This window comes from Mugil cephalus, chromosome 1 (assembly GCF_022458985.1).
Source record: "Mugil cephalus isolate CIBA_MC_2020 chromosome 1, CIBA_Mcephalus_1.1, whole genome shotgun sequence".
Classification (NCBI taxonomy): Eukaryota; Metazoa; Chordata; class Actinopteri; order Mugiliformes; family Mugilidae; genus Mugil; species Mugil cephalus.
The window spans coordinates 44,219,065-44,243,586 of record NC_061770.1 but is presented as its reverse complement, the minus strand read 5'-3'; the positions used below and the strand labels follow the sequence as shown (position 1 = coordinate 44,243,586).

The 24,522-nt window shown below is 43.9% G+C and overlaps 2 protein-coding genes across 6 annotated transcripts; one reads left to right on the top strand and one right to left on the bottom strand.

Moving 5' to 3' along the window:
* Window positions 1-150: 150 nt before the first annotated feature.
* LOC125019633 (phospholipid scramblase 2-like) lies at window positions 151-11,304 on the top strand. 5 transcript variants are annotated; one of them, XM_047604540.1, is made up of 8 exons: window positions 151-172; window positions 2,257-2,333; window positions 4,485-4,774; window positions 5,497-5,539; window positions 5,673-5,893; window positions 8,023-8,184; window positions 9,403-9,564; window positions 9,664-11,304. In XM_047604540.1, exons 2-8 carry the CDS (start codon window positions 2,321-2,323, stop codon window positions 9,721-9,723), a joined length of 951 nt encoding a protein of 316 aa, XP_047460496.1. In that variant the 5' UTR covers window positions 151-172; window positions 2,257-2,320; the 3' UTR covers window positions 9,724-11,304. The 5 variants fall into 5 exon arrangements, with proteins under 5 accessions (XP_047460496.1, XP_047460506.1, XP_047460478.1 ...); XM_047604550.1 differs by having other exon boundaries at window positions 165-183; XM_047604522.1 differs by lacking the exon at window positions 151-172 and adding an exon at window positions 1,324-1,660.
* Window positions 11,305-12,066: 762 nt separating this feature from the next.
* Window positions 12,067-22,988, bottom strand: tnk1 (tyrosine kinase, non-receptor, 1). Its single transcript, XM_047604302.1, has 14 exons — window positions 22,682-22,988; window positions 20,088-20,266; window positions 18,570-18,640; window positions 18,297-18,470; window positions 17,552-17,704; window positions 17,179-17,456; window positions 16,957-17,083; window positions 16,641-16,787; window positions 16,197-16,291; window positions 15,288-15,557; window positions 15,037-15,101; window positions 14,108-14,604; window positions 13,924-14,019; window positions 12,067-12,522 (listed from the first exon to the last, which is right to left on the bottom strand). Exons 2-14 carry the CDS (start codon window positions 20,248-20,250, stop codon window positions 12,394-12,396), a joined length of 2,265 nt encoding a protein of 754 aa, XP_047460258.1. The 5' UTR covers window positions 20,251-20,266; window positions 22,682-22,988; the 3' UTR covers window positions 12,067-12,393.
* Window positions 22,989-24,522: the final 1,534 nt, after the last annotated feature.

The following is a 24,522-nucleotide window of genomic DNA, read 5'->3' as shown; positions in this document are numbered from 1 at the left end:
AGAACAAACACAAAATACCTCACAGTGTCTAAAGTCTTACATTTATAAATGACGGTTTATTGTTATTAGAGCCACGTTAATTGACGTTTTGGCCACTAGAGGCAGCAGAGCATGAACATGCAGTTGCATACACATCCAACTTCAGGGCAACAATATTGGGATTCATTTTCAGGTTTGAAAAATGTAAGTCTTAGTATTATCTCTCATCTCTGTGTTATTTTATTATTATTTCTGTAGTTATTCTGAAAGGCGTGTACACAAAATGCTTGGTCTTCATGTGGGAGCATGGGCCGTAAGTCGTAGGAGCTCTGCTGCTAGGCAACTGTTGACATATAGTTTAAATGTTTAGAAAGTTAACATTATACAACATTATACAGAAAATGCAATGGTATAAATGAAAAGGCATAGGAATACCTTAAATTCAGGCCGAAAAGAAACTGTTCATAAGGTCTCTTCATTTAAAAGTCGACTATTCAGCTTCAACAATATCTTAGACTAAAAAAAGACGTTTTTAAACTAGCATAACTGCTATTTCACATATACACTTGCTTATGTGCTCATTTAAAAATAGTTGTAGTTCAGTCTCAATCTACTATTACTTTATCACTATGTCAAAAATAGTTATTAATGTAGTTTATTTTAATGCAATTTAGTTAACGCTAGTTTAGCGTGTATGAAGGCAACACAAGTTCATTTTTTTCAATTTAGTTGTGTTTATATTAGTTCAGCTAATTCACTGCAGTTTTTATTATATTGCTGTGGTGTATTCTGTTTCATTTAGTTGGAGTAAGTAACATTTAGTTGGTTAGTTTTCAGGTAAGACAGATTCTGTTTCTATTTGGATGCTAATGCTAGTTTATACTTCAGTTACAGCATATTTACAAGGCAACTACTGACATCTATTTAAATTTGTCTTCTTTTCCGTCTTTAAAAAAATACAGTTTTGGCTACTCAGGTCCTTCTGCCATTAACTAGTTTACTCTATTTGATTACATTTAGTTGAGATTTGTGAACTTGGTTTTATATAACTGCTATAATTCATTCCGTTTTATTTATTTGGAGTTGGCCGCATTTATTTATCTAACTACAATCATCGGTAAATACAGTTTTCAGATAGTGAACTTATCTCCACATTTAAGAGTTTTTTGACAGTACTTCAGCATGCTGTTATCTATTGTTTATTTTGTATTTATTTTTTTGTGTTGTACTGAGGGTGGCGGACGTCATTTCTGGGGTATTGGCGCCCTCTGGTGGCGTAATCTGACGCAACAGTTTAAACTCCTCCCTCGGGCAGCTGCATGCGCTGATAATGTTTTCTACTTCCACGCGATAAAGCTGCAGCCGACAAGCCTTGTTATTTATTTATAGTCTCCTTTCCCTTCCACCCGACAATAATCCACATGTTTAAATGTGGGCGCTTCAGTCATAAGGCAGTCCACAAATCTTTTATGTAAAAGGGGAGGAGATTTTCTTAACAAAAAAAAGTGATGGTAGGAGGAGTGACGGAATAGTAGTTCGTGAATAACAGGTTAGAGAGAAGACGACCAAAAAGGGGCTTCCCGAGCTCCGTGGATTGACCTTTATTTCCTCTCTCCATTTTTATTTGTTTTCCACTTTCACTTTTATTAATTTGGGCGAAGAAACAAATCATCCGGGAGCGGTAAGTCTTCATTTTCAGACGATTTATGTTTTTCAGCCGCTTCAGTTTTAGGGGATTATGGGGGGGTTTTATATCAGTCTTTTTATCAAGTACCCCGTGTCCATGCAGCAGAGATGGAGACTGGAGATGCGAAGGGCGGTGGGATCAGCGTTTAGAAGTTATCCTTTTGTTAAAAAACGACCTCACATAACACGCGTGCATCGTCTGAATGTTGTCTGAGCTTATTTTAATGGTAATCGAGGCAAAATAAAACAACGGAAAGAGCGGATGAAGATATGAGTGGAAAAATGAAAGTCAAGCCCCCTTCCTCCGGTCACCACAGACCACACCCACTCCTGTTTTGATGCATCTTAGGTTTCAGTCAGCGAGGACCAAAAAGTGGAGACTAATAAGAGGTTTAAGTTGTGTCACAAGATTTCCTTGATCGTGGTTGATCATTAAACCCACTACTGTGTGTGAGCCTCAGCTTGATCTTGTGACTGATTGGGACTGTAAGATGCACTTCTTTTTGTCACTTTTTTTCTGATTCTGTGCGTCTCCCTCTGATCTCCTCAGTGCAGTCCTCACCCCCTGCCTTTTCCGTTTCTTTCTTCCAGTTGTGGCAGGAAGCGTGACCTTATTTCAGCCTGCGCCCAGAAAACTTTCAGCCAGCTGCTCGCCATGTCTGCTCCGGGTAAGTGAATTAAAGCGGCCGGGAAAAACTGATCCAGATTACCTTCACAGATCCCTTTATAGTTTCTTCCTCTTCCCTTTTGTGTTTTCGCGGCCGTTGTGAAACGAGTGGGCTCTTGCGTTTTCAAAATCTCCTCGGGAGCTTTACGACGAACAACCCCGCATAGTGAATGAGCACCTTGTCCTGCCCCCCCGGTCCCCCCCCCTGGATTCCTCGGGGTGGCCTTCAGAAATCATACCCTCCACAAGGTGGAGAAACTGGAAAGAAATTCCTTGATTGCATTTCTGATTTGACTACCCCCCCCCCTCCCTTCCCTCCCCTCACAGCGGATGGAAAAGAGCAGCTATAGAGGGTGAAAGGTGAGATTGTGTAGCCTCGTCAGTTTGTGCTCATAAGATCAGATTGATAGAAAACCCATTGTTCCAACATATATGATTCATTTTTTTTGATTTCGTTGCCTGCCTTGCAGAGAAAGGAATGTGGAAAGAGGTGGAGCTGCAACGAGCATTAAAAGTTCACTCAGCGGTACTCTCACTTCCCTTTTCCCCTGTGGTCGAGCCTGTTAGAAAGACAAAAGTAGAGCCGGGGATCGTTTGCTTTTTTAGCTGTAATCCCTGAGATTTCAAACTTAAATGCCTCCACCGTCGGGATCTCGCCCGGCGGAGAATCTCCTAATTAAAAGACCCGTGACCTCTGAATCAGTGGCATGTTCGCTGTCGAACGAAAAACCAGTTCGGCCAGTTTGCGAGGCACCTTCACCAGCACCGCTGACGTCATCTATTATCTTGGTTAGGTTTCTGTCACAGGTGATCTGCCCGCGCTTACTCTGTCCAGTACAGGCTGAACTCAAGTGAAGTGCATGTGATGTGTTCAGGTGATTATGAAAGACACGAGTGAGGTAAAGTTTTCCATTCATAAACAAAACACACCTACATTTTTGTTCTGGCTGCTGCCGTGAGTGAGTGGGTGTCACAGGTCAGCCGAGGTTTGCTTCTGAAGAAAAGGTGATAGTTTCTGAATAGTTTTGATTCCAAATCAGTAACAGACATTTAAAGGAAAAGAGCGGATTGATCGGTAGGGGCCTCGAGGGTTTAATCATTTCGGTCGACCCAAAAACAGCCTCTTCCTCCACACGCACCGCTCTTATTTAGTCATTCAAATTCCTGGTTTGCATGATCCGCTGCTCTTTTCAACAACAAACAAACGACGCTCGCTTATTCGGGGATTCGCTCGTACGATGTAGTTGGACGGCGGCTTCCTGCGATGGCCGCAGCGATCGATATTAAGCGTTGGACTTGTGCCATGCAGTGATTAGCATGTGCTCCCGTCGCTGGCAGATAAGTGCAGACGTTTATCGGAATGGCTGGGGACATTCAGGAGAACTGCGATTATGATTCGGTTAAGATGCAAAGACATTCGAAGCAGTACCAGCTCCCAGAACTGCCCGTCGATAACCTCTCTGAAGAGTGTGGCGTGCTAAGGTCAGAAATGAGTCATTGACAGCTGTTGAGTCCAACTAAAGACTTCTTATCAAGCAATGGTTCGGTTTACAGCTCGTTTGGAAAAAACATAAAATAAAAATGTTAATGTTAAAACAGCAATGGTTATTACTTTATAGCGTAGTCTGTTTTTTTTAAATTTTTATATTTGTTCTTTGCGTCCACTCCCCTCTTCATGCTTTCCATCTGCAGAGTGGCTCAGGAAATAATTAGCTTACATGCTCTCCCCTCCCACAATGAGAAGGAGGATGATCCACGGTAAACACGCATGCGCTCGCTCACACACTTGTGAGCACAGAGCACCTGCCTTTATCCAGGCTCTCAGAGATCATGAGTCTGGTGTCGACGTGACTGCGTCTCCTGCCTCAGTGACATTAAGGCTCTTTTCTGAACTGTCTTGCCCTCGTCCCGTTGAAAGATAGGATCTTGATCGCCGTGGTTTGTTGGTGAGATAACGTCATTTTTTATTTTTTTTATTTTCCTTTTCCTTCATGTTTTACATTTTTCCCCCTTCATGCTGATGATTTTGCTGTTTTTTTGCTGGTTGTTTTAGTTTTTATTGTGTCGTTTTGTCTGTTTCCCGGTGAAAATAAGTCGACTGTTTTATTTAAACATGTGCAAAGGTAAATATCATCTCTTTTTCTCCCTCCAGGTTACCCAGGCACTCCCAACTACGCGCCCTACCCCATGGCTCAGCCCGGCGGCCACTCCGTAGCCCCTTACCCGGTCCCTCAGGGGGGGTACGGTGACCCCAGCAAAGCCCCTCCGCCAGGCTTCAACATGGACTACAACGCGGGCCCGCCCCCCGTCATGTACCAGCCGGGACCAGTCATGCAGCCCCAGGAGTACGGCGGCCACCCGGGGGGGATCTCTCCAGCCCCGGTGCAAGCTCCAGCTGTGGTTCCTGTCGGGGTCCCGCCTGGGCTCGAGTACCTCACGCAGGTAGGCCGGAGAGTCGTCTGCAAAAAAACAGACTTTTTGTCTTTTGAAATGAGAAGTGAGCTACAATGACTTATCAATACGCGTGACGCTGAGTGACTCTTTGACTTTTCCCTGCCTCTTTTCATTGTGTAATATCCTAAAAAGCTACTTGAAAGGGTGTAACACTGGTGTAGAGGGAGCACTGACGTATATGTTGCTTTTCACACCATTCAAGTTCCTCTTTTTGCTTCTGTTCCATGTGAAAATGATCCGACACATTCAAACAGAATAATTTCCTGTGTTAGTACTTGTGACTTTCAGATTCGTTTTTTAACTTGAAACCGTTCTGTGACAGAGCTACATGGCTTTAGATTGTTATCACTGAAGCCACTACTGCGCCTTCCTAAAACGTTCGAGTTCGTGTGTCCACCCTTGAAACAGGCTCTTTAAGACGAGAGGGCTGCACCCAGCACCCTCTGTCTCTGTAGGTTTTCTTTTTGCAAACATTAAATGACAGCAGTTCTTTAACCTTTCTGGCCCTACGGCAGGCAACGCTTTCCTGTGCTCGGTAACAACAGAAAATCGTTTGTTCACACGCCGAGGTAGCTGGCTTTATGGAAATTCGGTGGAGAGGGTGCTTTGAATTGCAAACATCTGAAATGAGCTTTCTATTGTTGAGAATTTCTGCGTTACACGGGTTCCTTCTGCTCCGCGTGTTGTAATTTGCCTCATTTGTTTTGTAGATCGACCAGATTCTCATCCATCAAAAAGTTGAACTCCTGGAAGGTAAGGAGTGTTAACGTGTTTGCATAATCCGCGAACTTTAAACCTCTCGACATAAATCATGAGTGGAAAAAGAAAAGAAGTGTTTTGTCCTTGGGATTCTTCCCTTATCTCCTTCCCTTCCAATCCCACCTAGCGTTCATCGGCTTCGAGACCAACAACCAGTACGAGATAAAGAACAGCCTGGGCCAAAAGATCTACAAGGCCAAGGAGAAGAACGACTGCTGCACCAGGAACTGCTGCGGCTCGCTGCGCAGCTTCGACATGAAGATCAAGGACAACTCGGACAGGGAGGTCATCCGCCTCGTGAGACCTTTCCGCTGCGTCTCCTGCTGGTGTCCCTGCTGCCTGCAAGAGGTCTGTGTCCAAACTTTAGCGCGTGTGTGTGTGTGTGTGTGTTTATAAGGCGGGTGTGAAGTCATGGAAGTCACGGATAATAGCCTCATATTGTATTGATTTACAGCACCAGTATCAATATTGCTCCAGTTCAACAGGAGATAAGTGGGTCAGCTTAGTGTTGGTAATATTTACCTGTACTGAACGGCCGGTACGATTCTCATGATGATTATTATCTATTACTTCATCCAGACTGTGATTCATCACTCAGTTGAATAAACATGTTACGTCAAGGGGGGGGGATCCTTTTGGAAGTAAAGATTGAAAGTAGTACTGATCTTATGGTCCTATGAACCCGCAATAAAATTGGAGAGCATATGTCCCTTGTTCTGAGCCATCGCCTCAAAGCGACATCGATTCCAGGTAATGTGCGGCGAAGCTGCATAATCGGCCCATCGTTTTGTCACAGCCGGAAGCTGCATTTCTCGATCTCTGTCAGATGAGCATCGTTGCTAGTGTCATGTGGTGCAAGATTTATGCGTCCTGCTGACGACACTTGAGCAAAGCGAACACCTGCGCCCGTAGCTCCTGGAGAAATGACTCCTCCAGATAACAGGCTCGGAGGAGACCTCAGGTTGTCTCTTCTGAACAGAGGACGTGAAGTTTAGAGCATAGGTCTTCAACAGGGGGGGGGGAGGGGGTGTCGCAAAATGTTTAGTTGATTAGACATTTTTTATATATGTATTTTTCAAATTTTGCCCCATATTTATTTTTTTTTTAAATACACATTAACGTGATTTCAACATATTTTAGTAAAGGGATAAACGGAGGCAGAAATTCTTATCTTTCAGTCGACGCTTCACTCAACAGCGCGTTGTTTACACAGAGCGTCACACTAGCTGAGACCTGTCAATCAAAGCCTCCCGTACACCGTAGGCCGCGCCCCTATCGCTGCTGAGCCAATCACGAGGCCATATATTATTGCACATGTTTGAAGTAAAAAAAATAAAAAATTTTGAACCTGTATGTTATTTGAATAGCTTCATATTAAATGCAAAACGCTTATAACAATGTGTATTAATAAATAGCACTAGGCTGAGATTAATATAGGACACATCTAGTTGGTAGAAGGTCCCTACTTCATCTCTCCATCAGTTCAGGGGTCTCTGGTCTGAAAAACATTAAAGACTCCTGCTTTAGAGTTTATTTCAGTCAGTTATACATCGATAAACCAGAGTCGCCTCCAGATCAAACACCTTGATTTATACCAAAAAAAAAGTTCCTCTCTCAGGCCTGGTTTGTTTTGCTGAAGCAGGGATTGATTGTCCAACTACACATGTTAAATACAGGGGTACATATTTTCAATTCAAGTTATTTTGTGCTTGCTTGTGTAAATACAATCACGACAATCCCTCTGTTTGTGTCTTTAAACTTTAAACTGTACCTTCACGTGAGTAAATGAAGTCCGAAGCAGCCAGAAGGTTTACCACATAACACACGTGTTTATTATAAAATCAACACATAGATTAAAGCGGTTCACCCTGTTATATGGGGTTTATACTATTTTCTTTTTATTTTAGTAGTAGAGGTGGCACAAAGCAAAAGAAATGTGCTTCTTCCTGAGCATTTTCCTCTTGTTTTCATGTCAAGAAACAGCTAAAGCTCGATGCTAAAACCTGCGACCTCATAGCTCCCAGCAGCTCGCCTTGTGTTGGCTTCGCTGAGTGCTGTTGTGGTGTCTTTGTGGACTCGGTGGTTTGTTAAAAGCATGAATGGCCCTTTGTCCGTCCAAGCCATCTCCTCCCACCCTCCACCCTCTGCCATTCCTCCGCTGAGGTCTAACCCCGTCCCTTCCTGTCTAATCGTCGTTTGTCTGCCTTACGTTCCCATTGGCCTGAACCCAGGCTGATACACTCAAACACTCTGGTCTTGTCCTTGGTTTTCTGCCCAGACAGCGGCCATGTGAGATGTATTACCTTTGTTATGTGGTTTTACAACGGCGCAGTCATTCTCACTTATCATTCCTGCCTTGCCCCATGTGACTGCTAACCTGGTGATATTTTATTTATATCCGTCTGTGTCAAGGGTTGAGGGCAGATAGCGGATCCATAAATGCGTGTTTCTGACTTAACTATGCGTGCAACCCGCAGATGGAGGTGCAGGCCCCACCAGGCACCACCGTTGGGTACGTCAAACAAGACTGGCACCCTTTCCTGCCCAAGTTTTCCATCCAGAACGCAAACAAGGAGACCGTGATGAAGCTGGAGGGGCCCTGCTTTGCCTGCAACTGCTGCGGGGACGTCAACTTCGAGGTGAGCTCGGCGTGGACGCTCGGTGTTTGTGGGCGAAAATCAACAAACTCTTTTGAAAAATTTCACGGGGCTCTGCCAAGAATATGTCCCTGCGAATCCTTGGACTATCTAAACCAAAAAATGAGCTTTTCAGACACAGCGGTCAGCAACTGCTGAGGTATTACAGATGTGAACGTGTTCACTGGCTGGGAGGAGTAGTTGCTAATGCCTGTATATTAAACACAGATCTGTAGCCCACCTCTGCCCAAACAAAAGTAAATCCTACCAGCATTCTCAGCATGTCTTGTTTCTTCAACCTGTAGGATAAATGTAACTTAAATGTAAATGTAACGTCATTGCGCCTGGTTAAAGAAATGACTCTATTGACCATTTGTTCCTCTCGGACTAACAGCTAAGCTCCTGCTGGTGTCGTGTTTCTCATCAGGAGAGCAGAATATCTCAACGGTTTGCGGAAAGAGCCAGACTTATGTTAACTTGAGATCATATAGACCCCTTCGTGGCCTACGTCACTGTGACGTTACAATGCTAGCTGGAGGCAAAACAGAGGGACGCTCGAGTCGAACAATGAAAACGTCGTCTTGCTGTATTTTTTGGTACCAAAACATCAAAAACACTAGATTGAAGTTTTGTCACATAGCAGCCGCTGCCAGTCGTAGAGAACTTTGGTTTGGCTTTGGCGATTAGAAGAAAGGATTGGAGTGACGCAATGAACAACACGCACACTTTACATCAGATGTATATTTAATGCAACATAAGTTTCAGCCCGGATGACATTATGGGTTAGAATAAATCGTGACTGAAATGACGTTAAGTTAAGCGCTATTTAGGGGATTCTTGTTACATGTTATGTTACATGCTATTGCTAACCACGAGCTAACACAATGTTACGTGAGTGTTTCAGTGGTTGTCCAAGCAGAAGTTTTTTTTTTACTACTTTACCCTACATAGTGGTTCCACCTTCTTCTTGTAATATCTTTGTCGAGTCATCTTTTTAAAATAACACTCGCGGTCTCGGGGAGTGAGTGTATTAATATATTCTCTAAAATATGCGTTTTTCTCGTCCCTTCGTGCCAAAACAGTCCACTGAAATATGCTAACCACCGTTTACGGTCCGTTTGAGATGTTTGGCATCCAGTTAAGCCCCGCCCCTCAAAACACGCCATTGTTTACGACCCCGAGAAGGGCTGGTGATGGACTGACGTTGTCGTTGCTCCGCAGCTGAAGGGGAAAGACGGCGGCGCGTCCATCGGTCGCATCAGCAAGCAGTGGAGCGGCCTTTTGAAGGAAGTCTTCACAGACACGGACAACTTCGGCATCCAGTTCCCGCTGGACATGGACGTGAAGATGAAAGCCGTGCTCATGGGGTCCTGCTTCCTGATTGTAAGTCCCACATCTAGAGCTTTTTATTTCATTTTTTTTAAATTATTCCATCATGTTGGATCTGACTAAATAACGATCAATGGCTTCCTTGGATTTCAGGATTTCATGTTTTTCGAGAAGGTCGGGGAGGGCAACCAGCGCAGCACCGTGTTTTCATAAGAACAGGAAAAAGGAAACAGCATGAGAGCGAGGATCTTGTCCTGTTGGGTGTGATTCTTTAGTTTTTTTCAGTCCCAGAACCCATTTATCTTCACCTATCAAACAATATGATCTTGTTATGATTTTTTTTTTTTTTTTTTGGGGATATGAATCCAACCTCAGTGACGGATACTGGCCGCCAACTCCCCCAGTGCTCCTCACGCTCCAAACAGTCTATAGTGAATGTACCCGGAAAGGAAAAAGCCAACTTCACCCTGAGTATCTTCTTCAGGGGCCTACAAATAAAAAAATGTACTCTTATTTGCTTTTCATGTTGTGCAGCATACGCGTTTTACGCTAGGCTGGCATTGACATTTCAGCTAATGTTTTATATTTGTATATTATCATTGTTGTTATTTTTACACTGTTATAATACCTTAAGGAAGACATTGCAGTAGATCTAGTGGAAGTGCAATAACTGCTGTGGTTATAGAAGCCTCTGTCTTTCAGCCACGTTAGCAGCTAACCCCGTGGCGATGTCGGTCCGTCGGTTCGCCGCTTTTGTCGTCATTTGAACGCGCGTACAGCCGCTTCTCCGTCCGTACTAACTTCGCTCAGCGCTTTTCACGTACTACACTCCTTCCGAGTTAACCACGCTCCCGTCCGCCTCAGCTGTTTGTCGTGATCAGTTTTAATGTGTGAGTGTTTGCACGAAAACACACTAACCCCGTGGTAGAGATTAGCATATTGATACGTTAGCATTAGTCGGAGTGCAAGCTTTATAGGAAGCCTGAGTGTCAGCCACAGAGTAGTAGTGCAGGCATCATATATCTCATGTCAGGAAGTGGTGGTTGTGTCAGTGTGCAGAGTGCGGTTAACATTTAGCTACGATTGACAGTATTTACCAAAGTGCAATTTCTCTGGGGTTCCTCAACCCCCCCTCTCCCCCCCTAGTGTACACAACAAATCCCATCTCATGCTCCTTTGCCGGTTCGCTGGTTGCCTTGGACACCAGAGCCACAGCCAGACCTCGCCCTTTTTAGTTTCTCCGGTTACCGCCTTGCTGAACATGTGCCAGTGTGACAACGAATAGTGAAGTCGAAAAAGATTGGAAGGAAAACACCACCAGCAAAAAGGTTTACAGAAACAGGAACGGGAATATTATTTTCCAGTTCGTGCCGGTCGTTACATCAACAGCTCTTCAGACCTTGGCACGTTCGTGTTTGTACATTTATGCAATTCTCCGATATCGGCTCGTCCTGTCGAGATAAAAATGGGTGTGCCTCCAGTGGGACTTGCTTGCCACTAGCATGAAGCTCACTGTTACACTTTTATTAATGTGACCTGTTGCTGGTTCATATACTGGTTGACAGTAATCTGACCTCTGATAAGGAAATGCAGCCAAAGGGTGTACATTGCATTTAATGCTGTCATTGGTTCACTTGCACTTAAATGTTTTTAATCAGTCATATTTACAGCTGTCAGGAGCTGTGTCATCTTAAAGCAAACTGATTTGTACTTTGTCTTGTGATTGTACTTTTTTTTTTTTTTTTTTACTGAAACAGAAAACATATTTCAGAAATTAAACATGTGTTAAGCCAATGTCTGTGTGTTTTTTGTTTTTTTTTTTCCACCCCAACCAAATGATCCTCCAGGAAAAATCTGGGGAAGGCTGTTTGGAAATCAGTTCAACTGCGTAGCATCTGGTTTCACTTGGAAAAAATGAGTCTGGTTTCAGAGGGAAGTCCCGTCCCTCGTTCTCCGGCTCAGGACGAGTCCGAAGTCCTGCTCCGCTGGTACTGACACCGCGTTACGTCCCGCGTGCCTGCGGAGGATGGTTAAACATTAACAGAAAAACTATACGTACTCGTCGACTATATCCCACATCGGAGGCGGCGAAAGCTGAAACATCTCTCCGGTCGGTTACTGCTCCACCTCCTGGGAGCACATGAGAACTACAGAGTCTACCCTCAGGAGCACATTTTCATCCCTGCCTCAGAGCTGGAAATAACTCTCGACTTTAATTGTCCTCAAGTAAAAACACAATCGCGTGGTTCTTGTTGCGCAGGAATAAACAGATTATAGGAGAGGTCTGAGTGAATAAGTTGATTCGTGAGTTGAAAATAACTTGAGATATAAACTCCACAGAGCTTTCCACGCTGAAGCTGAGCCAATGTAGGCTGCAATATTATTAAATTAAAGACATCAATCCGGCTGAAAGCTCTAAAACAACTGTGTGTATTAATATAGAAAAGTTTTCTGAATGCGCAAAACTTGCCTACATTACCCACAATGCAACTAACACTAAAACTGGGGGAAGCGCAGTTTGACAACAAACCAGAACGAGAGGAACGACCGACGTCATCACATGGCAGATCATCTTTATTCAACAATCCTTTCTAATACAATATATACAAATTCATTAAGATACAAAAAAAACAAAAAAAAAAACTATCTGCAAAAAAAAAAAAAACGTGTGCTGATTTGAAATATACAAACAGAGCGTGGGAGCGTTTTGCTGAAGTTTCAGAAATATTATTCAAGTTTGTGTTCATTCTTCTTCTTCTCGTGTGTGCGGGCCGCTCCCGTTTAAAAGCAGCCAGTGACAGTTGTTATTGTTGCGCTGATGCTCCAGACGAAGCCGACTAAAGTGTCTTCAGGCTCGCCTCTCTGCGCGGACCAACGGGTCCATCAGGCCCTGTCCTCCCGAGACATTCGGAACAGGTAGCGGCTGGCCAGCTGCAGGTTCCACTGGTATTTGGTGAGGATCCTCACGCAGTCCTCTCTGGAGCAGAGGCTCAGCGAGTACAGCTGCTCCAACTGAGGAGACAGAGAGAAAGAAATAGGAACACGCTCAGAAACAGCCATCACAGGTTTTTAATGGGGAAAAAGCAGCGTCAGACTGGATCGCTGTTGTGTTTCTTCCTTTGTAAGGGTTGAAACTTTAGAAACAACTGTGCAACAACTAATTACAGTTTATCACAGTTTCATCAAATTATTAGTAGAAAAGTTATAATTTGTGCTGCTCTGTTTAATTAATTAAAATAAGTTGCTTTAACCTTATACACACACAAAACAAATAACTGTCAAGCACAACTGTGTCTGACTACTTTTTCAACTCAAGACCTAAATTCGCTGCTGCATATATATCTACCACAACCCCCCCACCCATGACCTCCACCTCCTGCCTTTCAAGCTTATAGTAAGTTGCCTGCACACAGGTTATATATAGCAGCGGTGCTATAGGGGCACTCTGCCCCCCCTGGTTCCAGTTTAGTTAATGGTATTTGGATTGCACATTCCTCAAACAAGCAGTTCACTGTATAGTCCAAATCAGGGGACGTATGGTCAGGGGAGGGGGGCCTCTGAGTAATTTCGATCATTTTTTATAATCGATTCCCTGAAATTTCACAGGGAGAGGTGCAAGTTGAGGCAGCCGGGAGCTGAGCCTCACCTCCGATTACACAACAAACTGGGTTGGGCCCGTATAACGGTTGCCTGCACTTTTGGCCTAATTCTCTATAGCCTAGTCAACATACTTCATGTATGAGTGTAACACATTCAGTCTTGTTTATCCGACATTAAACCGCACTGAAAAAGCACCTGAACTGAGGCGGACAGTACCTCTGCCTCGTGGAAGAAGGCGCCAGTGAGCCGCGGGTTCGTTTATTGGGATCTTTCCTGCGCGCGAACGCCAGAAACAGAAGATTGTAGATCTCAATTTAAAACATTCTCAAAACAGGAAGTGGTTAATGATTCTAGAGATCATTGACCAGATGTGTACCTTTTATACCTATATGTGCATGAAGAATTCTCATTGGAGATTTGAAACTTAACCAGTTGGTGTGGAAGCAGCCAACTCAATGGCGAATTTAAGCTAATCCACCGGGTTCATAATTGTAAATTGTAAATATATATTGTATATATATTGTAAATATATTATTTTATATTTCTGTATGCTTCAGTTTCTTCTGTGTAATATTTCATGGGACCTTATTTTCCTGTCGTTTGTCTCGTTAAATGTATTTGTTTTCATATCGGTTTTATTCTTTAGTTCGCCGTCTGTGATCGCTGAATGGCTCGGCTGCTGTTAACAATGAGAATTACCCCACTGTGGGATGATTAAAGGCATACCTTATCTTATCTTACATTTTAATCCTACATAACCTGCAGTTAAACTCCAGCTGCTATAGATGGACGGGTTTATTTCCCAGGTCTCACCTTGAGTTGTTGCTCAGCCCTCACTGGGTTCCAGTCATTACGTTGAAGTGCAGCATGAACCTCTTCGATGGTCACTCCGTGTACAGCCTCCATGATCTAACCGGGTGCACCAGACACATACGTTAATGCTTTGAGGTTGACATTTTGTGTGCTAGGAGCCTAGGTGTAGAACCCCGTCTCTTACCTGTGTGGTGAGAGTGTCTCTCACGCTCTGTGCGTTGGGCGCCTTCTCCCGATCCCTCATTCGCTCTCGGTCTCTCTCCCTGTTGTCTGTGTGTTCGTCCAGCTGCGGGGTGGAGCGCGCCAGCTGGGTCGCTTTCGGCAGGTTCGAGCTCACGATGGCTTGTTGATTCGGCGGGAGGGGCTGGGGCTGGGGCTGAGGCTGCATCTGCGTCGTAGGGGGCAGGACCGCCTGCGGAGGCCACGAGGAGCCCGGCGGCGGCTGAGCTGCTTGCTTCCTCTGAGTCTTTATCATCATCAAGCGCTTCAGGTTCGGGGGCGGCGGGCGAAGTGGGGCAACGAGGCCGGCCTCGCTGAACCGCCGGGGATCCTGCACCACCACGCTTTGAGCTTCCAACGCAGGAGGCAGGAGTCTGCCGTGCTGGTCAACTCTCACAACCCCGACTGTGTTAGCCCGGGGCCGTTGGCCACCCAACACTGACTCCAGGCTCCGAGACATACCTGGAGACATGGGGAGGAGTTAGAAAAAAAAGGTAGACACTCACACTAGAGAACAAACATGTTTTAAACACTTTTTGCTGCCTGCACAGTTTAGTAGTATTGCATATGTAGTGCCTGATTCGGCCAGTAGGGGGCAGACTGGTCAAAGGTGAGTAGCTGAAAGAGCTGCCTGGATGAGCGAGGCTTCATATACTTAAAATATAAACAACATAACAGAAAGACAAATGAGATGGCACCCATTTTTGTCAAGCAGACTCCTTACTAAACTAATAATTACGTAACGAGGATGTGTGCTGTCCACTGATATAAGATTGTTGCCTTTAGGTTAAGAACATTAGAGGTAAGTAAAGTCTCAGCGTATGGATCACATCTAGCCATATTATCTTCTTTGCTGACACACGTTCTCCTGCTGGGTTTATTTTTAGTTCCTACCTGCCATTTTCTGCAGATTGGACCCCTCCTTCTCTCTGCCAGGGCCTGGCCTCCAGTTGCCGCTGCTGCACACATCACAACAGTAAACACATTAAAATGACGGGCTTGGCTCGCCAATTACACTATTCACTTGCAGCGGGGGAAAGTTCGCTACGGCAGCGAGCTTAACACCGTGCAATAAAACTAGGGAACGTGAGCGACTTTATTACAGAGGTCAGCATAAAGATAGGGAGGAGAGGCGTGTTACTGACTCTTCCAGGCTCTCAGGAGTTCCCCAGCAGCGGTCAGGCTTGATGTCTCCGTGCCCGGTGTGCTGCAGACTGCCCTTCAGCGGGGGCGAGATGAGGGCCGAGCCGGGGACTGGGTTGGGTCCGGGGTTGCTGGATGCGGCCGCGGCGACAGCGGCAGTGGCGGCGGCTATGGCAGCAGCAGAGGGGAGCGGCGGCATGATGAGGGTCGCGGGAAACCAGCCGACGCCGAGAGTCCTCTGGTTCTGACCTCGCCACTCAGTCAACTCCAGACTGCACAGAGAGACGAAGATATTTCATTTAAATAAATAAATAAACATGTGCACTGAACAGAAGCCAAAGAAATCAGTATCACAGTATCTAGTTTGTTACATCAGGTGATGTGATGTCACTACAGACAAGAATCAGGTCTCTTCAAGTACGGTGGCAAACTGTTGTAAACCTAAACATGCTTGACGTAAACACAGCAGTGTGCGTCTGAGATTTCAGAATAAGATTTTCACTGCAGGACAGTCTGTCTGGTTCATGTGAAGGAAGTGACGATAAAGCTGAACTTAAGTAGTGTTACTGTGCACTAACAGCAATCCTGCCCTCACAATTCCATTGTATTCATTTTGTTTGTTTTTTTTTTTTGTAGATATTTTTGAGGATTTATCTTGATCTTGATCACAGCTGCGTAAGGTGAAACAAAAACAACCTTAAAAGGACAACGTCAAAGCTGCGAAACCCGTTCAACAAACAAAGCGCGAACGCATTTGAGGACTGGATGGGATTACGGCTGGTATGCACTTCTGAGAGAGCGCCGATATAAACCCCTGTTTCACCGCGACAAAAGCCCATTGTGTCAGATGAGGTTTTCCCTTTCCTTTTTTTTTTTTTTTTTTTGCCCCACCCTTCTTTCCGCTCACCCACCCGTGGTCTATGACGGTCACAAGGTCGTTGGCCGCGAGTGCGAGCTTTCTGGACTCGGCGAAGTCTCTCGTTGCCTGCACCTCCATTGGTTTGGCCTGAAGAGGAAGAAGATGATGAAAAGAAACTCAAAGATATGAGGAAGAATTAAACATTCCTAGATTAAAAGTCTCCCCGCTCTGATTTTATCACCAAGTACAAATAAAGATTTATATCAGGAGTCTACTTACTATATGTGTTCTTTATTAAACTCTGCCTAGCGCTATTATAAATATACATTATAATTTAGCATTTTGCATTCATCCCTTATCCCTAATCCTATCCTAATGAGCATTTAAAGAAAAAATATCTAAAAAAATGTCTAATCAACCACAAAGATTTTGCGACCCCCTAGGGGTCACGGACCCCCTGTTGAAGACCTATGCTTTAAATAATACAAGTCCACACCTCTGCCACCATGGTGCTGAGCTTGGCGAAGCTGGGCCTGTCGGCGGGACTGCAGGCCCAGCACTTCCTCATGACGGCGTAAAGCTCCTGGGGGCAATCCTGCGGCTTCTCCAGGCGCTCTCCCTCCCGCTCCACGCGCCACAAAATCTGCACCAGAGAGATAGCGCATATCAGCGATGCTTAAAGTGTGAGTCACGCCGCAGGTGACAAAAACAAACAGTGCGAAAAGGCGTGAGCGCGCATTCCAGCCGTGAAGTCAGATACGACGGAACAATAAAAGGGAAACGTGAATGTTAAACTGCTGACACGTGCGCACCTGACGACCCGACAGACCGAACCAGGGTTCCTCGCAGTAGGTGAACATCTCCCACAGCGTCACGCCAAACATCCAGACGTCTGACAGGTGGGAGAAGGAGCCGATGCGTAGGCTCTCTGGAGCACACCTGGAGGAGATAAAAGCACGAGTAAGAGCTGATTAATCCCACTTTTAGGCGTTTCCAAATATTATTAGTAATTGTTTCCCCCTGGTGACTCTCACCATGCAAACGGGATCCTCCTGTGTGCCGTCATGACGTAGTGGTCGGTCTCTTGGCTCAGGCCTCTCATCAGGCCGAAGTCTCCGATCTTCACCATATCCTTGGACGCCAGCAGCACGTTCCTTGCGGCCAGGTCCCTGTGGATGAACCTCCTGGACTCCAGGTACTCCATGCCCGACACAATCTGGGTGGCGAAGAGCCATAGGCGTGCCAGGGGGTACTCATATTGACGTGAGCGCAGGGTGTCATACAGCGAGCCCAAAGGCGCCAGCTCTGTCACCTACAGGGAGGGAAATATAGGTCAGTGTGTGTTTAAGCTCCTAAAAGCACAGGATTTGCAAGGCGTGATTCACCGCGGGCAATGAATCATCCTACCATCTTCAGCGGGTGTGTTAGCACGACGCCGTAGAGCCGTATGATGTTGGGGTGGTCCAGGGACTGCATGGTGCTCACTTCTTGGAGGAAGTCCGCCAGCGTGTCCGTCTGCCGCGACATGCTGCTCTTCAGCGACTTCACCGCGACGGGCAGCTGAGGAGAGATCAGTTAGTCTCAGTTAGGCCCGAGACACACGAAAGCTCACCACACCTCTGAGTGAGTTAGCAGTTCGACGTTGTTTCACTCCAGAAACATAAACATCTGATGCAAGGCCTCTTTGTTTGCTCTTTGTGGCGGAGATGGGTGAGAGACGGGGATAAAAATGCAGTCGGGTGATCGGAACCTGGACAGTCACGATGACACGCGCAGGGAGTTGGATAACTAGGTTAAATGTACACGTAAAAGGAAATTCCCTTCATTTAACCCATACATTTTCTACACAGAAAGTGCAGTGGGTTGAGTAGTGAGGCCTCCAGAGAGCGGTTCGGAGGGTTTTGGTGCTTGTTCCAGGCACCTGGACGTAGAGGGGGCTTAAACCACTGACATTAGACTCACAAACTCTCTAACTCTGCTATAAAAAAATAATGATTCATACATTTACCTTCATTTTGCTACACTGCCATCACTTCCATACCACTTTTAAACACTATTAAAGTTTTCAGAGCGGATTAAAACCCCCCAAAGGTTTAAAAAAAAAAAAAACTCCCAGAAACTTAATAAGCTGATCTCTAGAATCATGTCTTACCACTCTCCCCGTAGGCGTGTGCCACTCTCCCCTCTTCACCACCCCAAAGGACCCGGAGCCCAACTTCTCGCCCAGATTAAGCTCAGTGTCTTGGATCAGACAAGGAAGAGCCCTGGTCTCCTGGGCCTGACCAGTCCACTGCTCACCAGCATCCTGACTCCGGCTGCTCAACACCTGTGTGCATCAGTAAGTGATAGTCAGCGCATACTGCTCATCCCTGTAACAACGCAGTTCACGCATAAAGGAAATCAAAACACGACAAAGGTTTCAGACCTTGGGGATCCATGACCGCGCGCGTGAGCTCGTCTTGTAACGTTTCAGAGCCTCCCATAGTCTTCTTTGTGCTGCAAGAAAACCACAAATGAGGTTTAACCTCCTGAGACCCAAACATTTATTTGTTTGTGGAATGTATCTTAATTTCCATAAAATAAGATTATGTTCTTCAGGTATTCAGGATCAGTATATAAAAAAAATAAGCTTCATCTTTGAACTGGAAGCAGTTTGAAGGCTTATTTCATATATTATGTATATTACAATTTGAGTCACCGATGTGTAGCAAAATATAAAACTGTTTATTTTACTGCAAAAGCAGAATCCGAAACGATGAAATCCCAACGTCCTCAAACGAGTACTTGTGAATTTGTTAAATTTTCACGTCATATCAACCTAGAAAAGTTAATAAGCATAAATAAATAAATGTACTGACCCTTCACTACCAGTACATGGCAGACAAAAGTGTCTCCTTACGAGGACAACAGGTCTAAATGAAGCAGAATAAGCTGCCACAAACCTAAAACGCCATGTCCCCATATGAGGACGCAGGATAATGTTATGTATGACTTTTTATGGCTGGAAAAGCATCTACTCTCATTGTTTTTCACTCATATCTGGCATGTCATGCATTAAATGAATAAAATAAATATTTATAAAAAATAACCAACAGGCTAGTTCATGATCAGTAGTTGCTGCTCTACTTCTTGACTGCGAGTGACATTAGGTTTTAGCTCGTTGTCCTAAAGCAGGGGTGTCAAACTCACTTTAGTTCACATACAGGCCAGTTTGATACAATAGTGTATTAACCTATAAATAACGACAACTCCAAATGTTAATTTTAAGTGTTAAGTGCAAAAAAGTACATTATGAAAGTGCTTACATTTAATGAACTGAACCATTATAAAACATGTCACGAACAACCGGAGAAAGAAGTTCAATTTCTGTTTAGTTTTAGGTCTCATTGTTGTCTACATCTCTTACTAAATTTAATTTTTGCACAGGGCCAGATTAGTACGTTTGACACCTGTGTCCTAATGGAAGTAGTGAAGAGCATTTTATATTTATCTATTTATGACAGATGAAATGATTATCTGATCATGAAAAAGACCGCTTTTTGCAGCCCCTGGAATCAAAATCAATCAAAGTTTTAAATAGTCCCTAAATATCGTCAAGATTTCACGACTTTTGCACCTCCAATAATTGAATTTTTGCGTATACAAACACAGAGTAGCCTCCATCTGATGATATCCAAAGATGTGGCTGACGGACTGTTTCAGTCAAGCGGTTAATGCAAATGTGCCTGGAGCACGTCAATAATGTAAATCTCATATTGATTAGGAGCCTTTTAAAGAAAAATACACTGCTGACGGCAAACAGAAGACGATGCTTTTGCATCAGGAGCGATATAAACCCAGACATCCCTTCCTGAGCCAGAAGGTAAATCTCTTTTGTCCGTGGTAGACTGCAGGCATTGATTTTCACCCGGTGTGAGCGATAGAAGCAGATGGTTATGCTCACCAGGTTTACTGATTCCTATCTGCTCCAGGTCGGATTCTTTGACGTAGGCGAAGTGCTCCACGCGGGTGATGTTGAGGCCATCTCTGACCCGCAGGTAGAACTTCTCCAACTGGACCTCGGTCAGGAGTTGGTACAGCCACTGAGTGTCCTGGTCCATCAGCATGACCCGGCCGACCTGCCTGTGAGGTTACAGGTCGGACGTTATGAGACAGTGATTTTAGAACACAAGTCCTCTGCTGAGTTGCTGCTAAGACAAAACACAAACAAACACAATAGTCACTATGAAACAATTTTCTTCCTCAGTATTCCTCATCTCATTGAAGAGTCACGGTTACTTTACCGCCTCTTCAGCCTCAATGGGTTACCATGGAGACCAAACAAAAAGCTCTTGGTGGGTGATGCCGGAGGGACATTGTTAATGGTTTTGCTGAGTGCCAACTTTTGGCATGTATTAGTGAGAACCTCACACTACTTTCCCGACATTTGTGACGCAAAACCACGCAGTTAATTACACAAACTGGAATACAATCAAACAGGGAACATGTTGAAAGACGATAGAAGGTGCATAGAAGCAATAAAAGAACAGGGAGACGAGGGTGCGGGAAACAGATTTTAACTTCCTCGACTGCGCGAACGCCTGATATTTTAACTGCTCCAAAAAACTTCTAAACTGCATGTGCATATTACACTGACTGAAATTACACACAGAGGTTTTGAAAAGAAGGCTGAGACTGACTAAATGATCCTGCAGCAATGTGAAAAACTGTCTGTCACTGGTTGGAGCCACCAGTCCGACCGGATCCTGTTCACACAGTATTTATGTGACTACTGATACCGCGTGTGGAAATGGCAGCAAAACAGCAACATGACTCTAACCGATGTCTCATACCGTCAGGGCATAGTGTTGTTTTTCAGGTAAGCTATTGTAGCAGACTCTAGGGACGTAACTCACCATATTCAGCGTATGCGCTTACACGCCTTTTCTGTTTTACGCCTTCTTGTGTCAACAGGCACGGCCCCTTTAAGTGGAGCTGAGAGTTTTGGTTATCAGGAGAAACAATGCAAAGAGAGGAGCTGCTGGGTTGAAGTTACCTCGCTAACTTTGGTCAAAAAGGAGAGGCAGCTACACTGTAACAAGGACACCGAGTTAGCACAAATGAAAAAGTGAAACTCAGTGGATAATGTCTGTCTTCTATTCCTGGTATAGTTAAGTGTTGTGCAACGCTAAATCACCTGCTTATCAGCACAGTGAGGCCAGAGGGTGTGAGTCAGGGAAGACCTTCAACATTCCCCACTCAGCTACCTCTAACATCCGCACCCAACAACCACCAAGCCAACCGAGGCTTCAGCAACCCAGCGACTTTCTTAGAGTCAGACAATGCTTCGAACAACTAGCGCAAGAGCGCACTAGCCTGGGCTTGCATTAATACACAGGGGCAACTCCCAGTGTGTTTTCCGCTCAAGTTGAAATTCTCTGCAGGTTCAGATTCAGCGAGAAAACGCGCCATGCAAATATGGTAAACAAAGCGAGCTCTGTGATCATCCTCTCTATGTACAGAGCGATGAATCTTTAACCTGTCCGGCTACAGTGAAATCCTCTCAGTCCAATGGCATGCGTGACCAAGAGGTCAGCTATTTAGTAAACGGCCTATATGTGACCGTACGGTCACGTGTGAAACCAGCGTGACTTTTATACATAGTAGCCCATATTTGCAGCTTAACATGATGATGACTTTGCTTATTCAGTGCAGCTCTAATTGTTTATGCTGCTGATTCCAGCTTCCTCCGCCTGAGCCCAGGAGAAAATCAAAACCAACCATGAAAGGCAACCACGTTCAAGCCATTCATCATGGGCAGAAAAACCTCTGAAGAAGGCCCACTTAGGGAGTAGGTGCATAACGTCAGTCTGTGACATTCAGACCTGTTATCAACGAGGTGAAGGGTGTGCCTCTTTAAAGAAAAAAACGTGCAGAAAACATGAATGTGTTAGAAGAGACGTATACGTATAATGAAGCAGAGTAAGTCGGCGTTATATATGAATGGACTCAGGATCTTAGACCTTTACTGAAGCATCTTATTACGTCCAATGTTTAGTATGTTTTTTTTTCTTCGCTAAACCAGTTTGTTTGCACTGTCATAGAGACCACGTGTGTGTGACGAGGAAAACCTAATGTATTTGGTGATAATCTTTGTGTTTCACAGACAGTAGGAATTAGTAGAAAGAAATACAGTTAAAATATAAAATATCAAAGCATTCATGCAGAAGAAGCCAATATTAAAGTGAGTTCATTTATGAACTGATTTGTAGTACTGAACCATATTTTATATGTTTTTATATCAGTTTTGAACAAGAAAGGTTAACATTATAGCTGCTAAATACTTATACTGGTTTAAAAAGTACTGTATTTCCCAGTTAAAAGAAAATGAAAAAAACTGCAGCACTTGATGTAAACTGACATGAACTGGGCTGTCTAGCATTTAAATGTATTCTCAATTACACTATAAAACAACACTTTATACACTATTATTAATTTCTCATTAAAACGGACCGACTTCCTATAGCATTGATTGGTACAATAACTCATAAAACTCACCGTTAATCAAAATGAATTAGTCTCCTTGATGTTGTCTGCTCTTTCTTTAACCACTCGCGCCTCGAAACAACTGCTCCATGACGGTATTCAAACCTCCAGCGACATCGACGCAGGACTTTCCAACGAATCACAACTCCTGTCTGAACCCCAAAACTTCTTCTTGATAAGTCTCCGTGAGATAGGTCCGAGCTGTTTGTCCTGCGAATATGGGATCTATATTTTTATAATTCCTGTCCCGGTGTGACGCTGGAAGTGTGTTTGCCGAACACCTGTACTTCTTCCTCGACTCCTGTCTCCGCCTCTCTCTTCTTACTCAGCTGGCCACACCTCTTCCTGAGTTTTTCTTCTCACCTGAGAGTCAACAAAATACAAGAGAAGCCTCCAGACAAACAGTGAAAAAAAATGCTCCATTATATAATTTTCAAAGCAGACATTTCATGTAAATCAGTAGATGGGTTACTATTAAGAACTGATAAAGCCGCTTATAAGGAAAGGCTAACTCATACTAAAACAGAAATAGCTAAAGTGTAAATGATGTGTGAGCTAAGCAGCCCACAATGCGTGTATAATGTAAGTCTGCAGTACCATCTAAAACCAGTTTATTATTAACAAGTCCATTATGTGTGACTATTTCACCGAGCAAACAAAACAGTTGTCGTAAATGAGCTAAAACAGTCTGAGTTAACTGCGCTAGTTCATATGACGCTAGACAAAATGTTAATGTTATGTTATTTGGGAACTTAAACAAGAGTTTTAGACAAGTTTTAGACCTCTGTTAGCTCGAATGTGAGGTGGATAAAACCACACTTGCTAATCTAAAGGCTAAAACAATATTAGACAAGTAGCTAAAAGAAAGGTAATTGTGTTAGTGAAACTGTTAAGGGGCAAAAGCATGTCTACCCAAAGTTAACAAAAGGATTAAAATCTTTTGAAAAATGCACCTAGCTAAAGCCTGCTTATGATAGATATGACATGTTAGCTGAAAATATCATTGGTTATGTTAGTTAGGGGGGAAAAAAATATTAGACAACTCCACATAGCTAAAATGAGTTTAATATGTGTTAGCTGGAACGTTAAGGAGCTAAAATCATTTTAACTAACATTAGTTAATGTGCTATAATACTTTTAAATATCAGGTGTGTCAAACTCCTTTTAGTTCAGGGGCCACATTCAGTCCAATTTGATCTGTGGTGGGGCCAGTCCAGTTACATAACAGAATAATAACAACAACTCCAGATTTTTTTCCATATGTTTTAGTGCAAAGAAGAACAAGTAAATAAGGAGGATGTTATCATTTAATAAGCTATCCTTAAAAAAATAAAATAAAATAATTGTAATAAGGGCTCATTGCTCTCTGCTGGGTCTCAGCGTTGTGTTCTGTCCACTTATTAAAACAGTGGACAAATTAGGAATAGCAGTTATTTTCATCCAAAGACATGTGTTTTAAATCAAGGTGTGCCGAGCTAAAACTTCTGCTGAGTAAAACTTTTGGCAGCTAAACCATCTTAAGCTAATATTGGTGAATGGGGGTTAAAATAGTTTCTGACAAGTACCAAGTTAAAAATTAACTTGTTTTGTTTTAGATCAACAGTCAAGTAAGAAACACAGCTAAAGACAATGTTAGCTAGATGTTAGCCAAAGAGCTACAACATGTTTACCTGCATGAACCTGGCTCAAACCAGATGTCTATTAACTTGAATGCAAAGCAGCAAACACGCTAACATGTGGATCCAAATAACACCAGTTTATGTAGTACCTAAAATACAAGGGCGGTAACTGACTTCAAGCTAATTTTTAGCTAGATTCCGGCTATGTGTGTGCCAAGTGTTAATTAGACTAAC

Bases quoted from the DNA above. Each gene is read 5' to 3' on its own strand.
- LOC125019633 (XM_047604540.1), top strand. The intron at 8,185-9,402 runs GTGAGCTCGGCG...GTTGCTCCGCAG, and splicing joins GCGGGGACGTCAACTTCGAG to CTGAAGGGGAAAGACGGCGG. The intron at 9,565-9,663 runs GTAAGTCCCACA...CTTGGATTTCAG, and splicing joins TGGGGTCCTGCTTCCTGATT to GATTTCATGTTTTTCGAGAA.
- tnk1 (XM_047604302.1), bottom strand. From the start codon at position 20,250: ATGCTGATGGACCAGGACACTCAGTGGCTGTACCAACTCCTGACCGAG. The intron at 14,605-15,036 runs GTAGGAACTAAA...CCATGTCTCCAG, and splicing joins CAATCTGCAGAAAATGGCAG to GTATGTCTCGGAGCCTGGAG. The intron at 12,523-13,923 runs GTGAGACCTGGG...CTGTCTCCTCAG, and splicing joins GGGCTGAGCAACAACTCAAG to TTGGAGCAGCTGTACTCGCT.